The 7,900-nt window shown below is 38.7% G+C and overlaps 1 protein-coding gene across 1 annotated transcript in view; it reads right to left on the bottom strand.

Annotated features, from left to right (window-relative positions):
* LEPR (leptin receptor) overlaps positions 1–7,900 on the bottom strand; it is a 117,955-nt gene that overhangs the window by 42,825 nt on the left and 67,230 nt on the right. Inside the window, exons 11-13 of the mRNA XM_007959390.1 lie at positions 5,526–5,725; positions 2,779–2,927; positions 2,208–2,223 (exon numbers count right to left, since the gene is read on the bottom strand). Of these exons, the coding sequence (XP_007957581.1) occupies positions 2,208–2,223; positions 2,779–2,927; positions 5,526–5,725 (365 nt within the window). The remainder of the gene's footprint in view (positions 1–2,207; positions 2,224–2,778; positions 2,928–5,525; positions 5,726–7,900) is intronic.

The raw sequence follows: 7,900 nt of genomic DNA, 5'->3' as shown, positions 1-7,900 counted from the left end.
ACTTGTCAACGTTGGGCTTGGCAACCTTAGCAGCCAGTAGCTGTCTGAATGAAGAAAAGCCTCTAGCTTCAGTGGGCCGGGAGGTGGAGGCAGAGCTGAAGCCCAAGCATGAGGGGCTTTCAGCAAGCCCTAGAGACTGGCACTTTGGACTTGGACTTAAAGCCTCCAAACTGTAAGAGAATAAACTGTTTGTTAAGGCCATCCCATTTGTGGTAGATATTCTTGTCAGAGCAGCACTGGGTAACCAGATCAGAATATAGTACTGAGAAAATGAAGTGCTGCTCTAACAGATACCTAAAATGTGGAAACAGGGGTGGAGTGCATCCTTGACTCAAGACCCTGGCAGAGAGACCCCAGCATATGGCATGAGAGACGGCAAGAGCAGAGCCCAGAGACCGGCATGAGACAGAGACAGCCTTACCAGCCCGCAGAAGAGAAAGCTGGATGCCATTGTGCAGGTGGCTTCCTGGTGGAGTGGGTTGCCTTTGGGCATTAATTGGTAGAAGAGACCAGCATGAAATGGAGGAGCAGGTTGGCCAACCCACAGAGCAAGAAAGCTGAGTGCTTTTTGGGCAGGAAGATTTCCTGCGGAGTGGGTTGCCTTTGGCATTAATCAGCAGAAGCAGAGAGACCAAGGAAACGGGAAGTAGAGCTGCCTCAGCCTTAAGAGTAGGACCATGGCCTTTGGGGGTGGAACCACCACAGCCCCCTAGGTTTCAAAGAGCCAGACCTTCACCAACTGGGTTCTGAAATGTGGGGCTGCTCGTTCATGTGAGCTAGTGGGATGGAGTCAAGCCACTGCCCAAGAGTGAGGGAGCAGGGCTGCTATGCCCAAGAGGGAGAGGAATGGGGCCTGCCAGGCCAAGGGGGTGAGGTTGCCACTCAGGAACTAGGGGACTGGAGCCACCCAGTGAAGAGATCTGTATAGACACCATCTACTGAAGATCTATACAGGTGCCAAGTTGAGAAGGGGTGGAACTGTGGTAGTTAAGTTTGTGTATCAACTTCACTGGGCCTGGTTGAGTGGCTGGGCAGCTGGATGTAGTATTCCCCTCAGTGAGACTAGTAATTAACCCCATGGTGGAATATACTGTTAGCAGCTGAGTAGGTGCCTGTGGGTATGTGGTCTGCTTCCCGTATGTTAGAAACAGCTTTGGAAATGGTCTCTAGCTTATGGCGCACTTGGACCCTGCATGTAGCCATGTCGTTCAGCAGCCTGCCATGCTCTGCCGACCTGGGGACTTACAATGGACTTGAATTAATAGCCTGCCGTGTGGCTTGGTAACATCAGGACTGTGCCTTTTCACTTGTCAACCTTGGGCTTTGCAGCCTCAGCAGCCAGCAGCTGTCTGAGTGAAGAAAAGCCTCTAGCTTCAGTGGGCCAGGAGGTGGAGGCAGAGCTGAAGCCCAAGGCTGAGAGGCTTTCAGCCAGCCCCTAGAGCCTGACACTTTGAACTTGGACTTAAAGCCTCCAAACTGTAAAAGAATAAACTCCTGTTTGTTAAGGCCATCTAGTTTGTGGTATATTCTTGTCAGAGTAGCACTAGGTAACCAGAACAACCCTCTACTTTACCAAGCATGATGTCTTTTTCAGAGACTGGTTCTTCCTGATAACATGTCCAAAGTACATGAGATGACATCTCACCATCCTCACTTTTAAGCAGCATTCTGACTGTATTTCTTCTAAGACAGATTATTCTTCTGGCAGTCCATGTTATATTTAATATTCTAATTTTCCTAGATTCATACTTCATAATTCTACATTCTGATTATTAATGGATGTTTGCAGCTGTTTCTTCTCCTCTTGAGTCATGTCACATCAGCAAATGAAGGTCTCAGAAGCTTTACTCCATCCACTTCATTAAGGTCAACTCTACTCTTAGAGGTATCCCTTCCCCATTCATATTTTGAGTCTCTTCCAACCTGAAGAGCTCATCTTCCAGCTCTGTATCACAACACTCCACTGCTATTGATAAGGTTTTCATGGGCCAATGTTTTTCTTAGAAGTAGATCACCAGATCCTTCTTCCTAGTGTCTTAGTTTGGAAGCTCTGTTAAAATCTATTCACCATGTGTGACTTGATGGTATTTGAAATATCAGTGGTATAGTTTAAAAGCAATATGCAAGCCAATACAGTTCAACAAACTGACAGATGAGTGATGGAATAATAGAGTAAGATGCCAGAACTGAAATAGGAAGGAGCTTACTTGAGCAAAGTGGAACCTTCTGATATAAACATATTGATAAAAATTAATCCCCAAAAGACTGCATGTTGAGCTTAAAAGACACACTTAAGAAAATGCTTAAATGATTTGCTATAATCCTATCAAAAGTCTGAAAGATCCTCCAAAAAAAGACTTGTCTACATATGAAGCTTTTTCAAAAGAGATGAAAATACCTTTAGAAAAGGTTGAAAACTCAAATAGTCAATAAGCTTATTAAGCCATATAGACACAGAGCCCAACTTTCATAATTGAGCTTAGATAATTCTAGGTGCATGGAGATCTACGAAGCATCCCTGCTGGCATAGTGGCTGAGTGCTTGGCTGGTAACTGAAAGGTTGGCAGTTCAAACCCACCAGCTATTCCATGGGAGAAAGATGCAGCAGTCTGCTTGCACAAAGATCATTGCCTTTCAAACTCCATAGGGCAGTTCTACTCTGTTCTGAAGGATCACTAACAGTTCAAGTTGACTTGATGGCAATGGGTTTTGTTTTGGATTTTGAGATCTATTAGTTGGAGAGAAATAAAGAAATTTCTAGATATAAGGTCATTATACCTTCCATTGTACTTCTTTTCCACTTAGGCCATAGCGAATCTGGAACTGAAGATTATTCTCTGGAAAGACTGGCTTTTCCCAAGATATTTTTAATATCCCAATGTGTACAGTAATTTCTGCTTTCACACTGGATGGAGGCTGAGGTTTCACTAGAAATTTAAAGGACAGTATTATGTTAACAGTAATTTAAACAGTAATAATGTTTAAAGAATATTATTATTTTCATGTCTTACATTTATATCTTTTTCAAAACTTTCTCATCAATTATCTCATTTTCCCCTACAACTTGCTTTGATACATAAGAAAGGGACTGTCTCTATTTTGCAGAATATAACACAAGGCACTGCTGTCCAGTCAGATCTGACTCACAGCAACCCCTCCTTAGGTTTCTGAGGCGGTATCACTATGGAAGTAGATTGCCCAACCTTCTTTCTAAGGAGTGGCTGGTGGGTTTGAACTGCCAGCCTTCTGGTTAGCAGTCAAACGCCTTAGGCACTACACCACCAGAGCTCCTATTTTGCAGAATATTTGACTGAAAAAAAGTCAAGATATTTTCCATGTCTCCTTGTAAGTCAATAGTAATTCAATTAAAAATAGTATAGCAATAGAGTTTTTGGCTCTGGAAGAAAAATACACCATACTGAACATGTGATAAAAATCAGTAGCAAATTCTGTTCTCCACAGGGCTTTAATTAAAGGCAAACAAACATGTACTGCATCTATTTCTACATATATGACCTTCAAACTCTTCTTCTGCTGTCTGTTATTAAATATTTCTAGGCCAAGGTCAGGGATAATTTTGCACAGTAAAGCCTTGATTCTATATAATCTGAGGAAAATAGATCCTTAATGAGAGAAATAGAGGCAAAGATGACCCAAACAGCAAGTAACATTTTTAAAATTCACTTTTGAGGAACAAACGTATAAATACACACACAACCATGACATGTTTAAATATTTAATATAAAAATCACAGAAAGATAAAGAAAAAAGGTTGTCTTTCATGTTTTACCATCATCCTTTCATACTGCAGCTCTCAGAAATAATGTCAAAAGTCTAGCTTAGAGTTATATTGACTTCATAAATTTTCCCAAATTTTTATGTTTTATTAGGAGGGCCACTCTTCCTAATAAATAAAGCTCAAAGCACTTGTGAAAGTAAAAGCCCCCAAGCTAAGCCTCTGCAGCTCTTGACTTCATTATAACTCAAATATCAGCTTTATCCAGGTAAATATGCTACTGAATTCATGTTAAATTTGTCATACATTACATAGAGTGTGTGTGCATGTGTGTGTGCATTTGTGTGGGTATGGGAAGGGGACAGGGGAAAATGTCCCTTCATAACCTAGATACTTACAGCCAGAAGAGGACCACTTAAAGTAAAATATTTAAAATCAGACTTAAATAAATAGTTTTAGGGGGAAAAAATAAATTGATTTAGACTTTAGATTAAAAAAAAGAAATCTAAAATCATGACAAGTTTATTCTATATTTAGAAAAATGTAGATAATTCAAATGGGTACTAATTGTTTGAAAAACAAAGAATAATCAAAAATTGATTTTTTGCATAATTTCCCAACAAAATGGTACCAAAAGACATCTTTTCACTGGTGCTACACGATCACTAGGAGCCCTAGTAGCATAGTGCCTAAGGCACTTGACTGCTAACCAGGAGGCTTGTGGTTCAAACCCACCAGGCACGCCTCGGAAGAAAGGTTGGGCAATCTACTACCGTAGTGATACTGCCTGGGAAACCCAAGGAGGTGTCGCTATGAGTTGGGTCCGACTGGAGGGCACATAACAACAACAACAACACAATCACTAATGGGCCATTTCTCAAAGATTCCATATTGATATTAGAGAGATGTATCAAGTTTTCTAAGGACTCTCTTAATTCTTTGATATAAAATCTCTTTTGAAAAGAATATTTTAAATATCATGATAGGTATCATCATTCTTGACTATTTTCTCTTCACTGCACTTTAGTTATTTTGAATGCTTCTGCTTCCCTACATAGCCTCACATATTCAAACCTTAGTTATAACTAGTCAAGTTACAAAAAAAACTCATAATGTCAAAAGTAAAATTTGAGATGAAAAATACAAGATGTTTTCATAAGCACACTGAGAAAAGAACATACAAAGTTGCCTATTATTGAGAATAATACTACTAAGTTTCATTCACAGTGACTGACAGAATTTGTCAAATTATTGTTAGCTGCCTTTGACTTGGCCCTTGACTCATGGCAATCCCATGTACAATAGAACCAGACTATTGTGATCCATAGGGTTTTAACTGGCTGATTGTCAGAAGCAGATCACCAGGATTTTCTTTAGTCTATCTTAGTTTGGAAGCTTCACTGAAACCTATTGAGCATCACAGCAATAAGCAACGCTGACACACAGGTGGTGGCCGTGCTTGAGGCACACTGCCTGGAAATGGAACCCTGGTCTCCCGCATGGAAAGTGAGAATTCCACCACTGAACCACCTCTGCCTCTTACTTGTGAAATAGCATGGTGAAAATTTTCCTCTTGCTGAAAAAGTGTACTAATGAATAATTTAAAATAAAATCAAGCTGTAAAACTTTCCAAGGCTAATTTTCTTCTCAATCCCATGGTAAACAGGAACATTTTTCTTTTCAAAATCTAGTCTGATCAGGAAAACCATAAAATACCACAGTAACCCTGAATCAATCTACATGCAAATCTGCTATCAAAAATGAAGATACACAACACAGTTTGACATACCCATGGAATCAGGAACAACACATGTTGGTGGAGAGTCAAGTGAACCTAAAGAGTGATTGATCCTAATCCACATTGTATAGCCGGATAATAAAAAAATTGGTTGAAATATGCATTCATAAAAACCATCCCTCTGCAAATGGCAATCTTTGGGTTCAGATATGGCATGAATTTTGGGGAAATCAGAACAGTAAAGTCTGCTCCTTAAAAGGTAAGAAAATAGTCAATTAATATTCAACATTAATAAAAGCAATTAGAAAAATTTTTGAGAATTCTGCCTTTGTTGCTTAACAGTTTTGTCCCATCTAAAAATTGGATGTTCTTATTAGAAACTGAATCTTCAGCTATATCACAACTGTATGTCTTTCCATAAAAAGAGACAATAACCTTTATTAAAAATTAACCTTTAATATAAGTAGAGATGCAGATGAAATAAAATAAATTTCTATAACAAGGAGATAATTCAGTTAGAGAATGAACCTGCAACACTTTGAAAATTAAACAAATATTATACATAATAAGCGATATATTTTTAAAGTAAAGATAAAAGTAATAATGGGGCATTCCTGAGAGGGAGAAAAAAACAAATTCCTTACACATTAAATAGGTGATTAAATTCCACCACAAATGGAGAATGTAACTGGCAATAAATAACAGATTAATTGACAGTATTCTAATATTTTCTAGTTAAAGTAATATAACTAAAATAGTTTTAATTCTAAATACATATGTGAACCATAAAGTCAAGCATATTACTCATTTTCTCAGAGAAGGAAACTTTTCTTATAGATGAGTCCCAACCAACACTCCACCTCAGAACATACAAATCATTCATCTTCTTTGAAATAGCCCTTCTTCCACCATGTTGTTGTTGTTGTTGTTGTTTGCCGTCGAGTCAGACCCGACTCATAGCGACCCCTCCTTGGGTTTCCGAGGCAGTATCATTACGGAAGTAGATTGCCCCATCTTCCTTCCGAGGAGTGGCTGGCGGGTTTGAACCGCCAGCCTTCTGGTTAGCAGTCAAGTGCCGTAGCCACTATGCTACCAGAGCTGCACTATATGATATTTAAACGATGAAAATAGCAGCAGGAAGCTCTGGTAGCATACTGCCTAAGGCACTTGACTGCTAACCAGAAGGCTGGCGGTTCAAACCCACCAGCCACTCCTTGGAAAGAAGATGGGGCAATCTACTTCCATAGTGATACTGCCTCAGAAACCCAAGGAGGGGTCGCTATGAGTTGGGGCCAACTCAACGGCACATAACAACAATGACAACAAAATAGCAGCAACTGTTTCTAGAGAGATGGGAGGAGGTTAGAAGAAGATAAAAAATTTAAGTCCCTCTGTCTCTCATTTTCTGTTTTTTGTCACAGCTTTTTTCCTATTTATTCAAAATTACAATCATGAATATGTGTAAGGGAGGTAGGAGGAAGAGGGATAATTGGGGGATGAGCGGTCATCTGCCTGTAGAAAAATAACAAAAACTTTATATAGAAACATCATAGTCCACCTAGAATCTATAGTTATCATCATTTTCATCATGACAGCAACTGAATGTTTCCTGTGATAAAGCATCTCATTTAATTATAATCAAATGAAATATACCATTTAATTCTCACAGAAACCCTATATATCTTACTATTCTCTCCATTTTACAGAAGAGAAAGTTAAGGATTAGGGAGTTAAGAAATATGCCCAACTGTAAGTAGCTAGTTTTCATGATCCTTCTGCAAATGTGAGTGAGATAAATGAAGCAGAGAGCTAAAACAAAAATCAGAAAACCCAAACATTTCTTTAAAAATGAAAATGTCATAGAAAGAAAATAAAAACAGACTATAAAAGTAAAATGGCACACCGTGAACATGCTATTGATTTAAAATTACACCTACTCCTCACTATTGACTATCTCATTATCTAACATTTCGCATTTACAATAGTAAAACAGCTGACATTCAATTATTTGGTGCATTAATGATGTATGTATAGCAGTTACGAATGCTGAGGTGCATGGTGAGAGGAACTCTGGCTGTGGTGATTAAGGTTATAGCTCAAATTGGCTGGGTCATGAGCTCAGTAGTTTGGCAGTTATACAATATAATATGACAGTTAAGTAATGATGTAATTTGGCAGTTACGTAACATAATTTAGCAGTTATAAAATGATGTAATTTGGCAGTTATGCAATGATATAGTAATCTTCCATTTTGCAGTTTCATCTAGTCATCCTCTATTTTCAGATAACACTAATTTTCACATAACAGCCTGGTTTTTTGGAATCTAACAATCAATAAGTAAAAAGTGGATGTTCTTATACCAGTTAGGATGAAAATAGCTATTATTCCCACCTGGGAAATGTAGAAATGTCTTTTTTTTTTTTTT

The sequence above is a fragment of the Orycteropus afer genome, unplaced genomic scaffold, assembly GCF_000298275.1.
Source record: "Orycteropus afer afer isolate SDZICR_OR568_19922 unplaced genomic scaffold, OryAfe1.0 scaffold00016, whole genome shotgun sequence".
Classification (NCBI taxonomy): Eukaryota; Metazoa; Chordata; class Mammalia; order Tubulidentata; family Orycteropodidae; genus Orycteropus; species Orycteropus afer.
The sequence above is the reverse complement of the archived record's forward strand: the minus strand, read 5'-3'. Positions and strand labels throughout refer to the sequence as shown.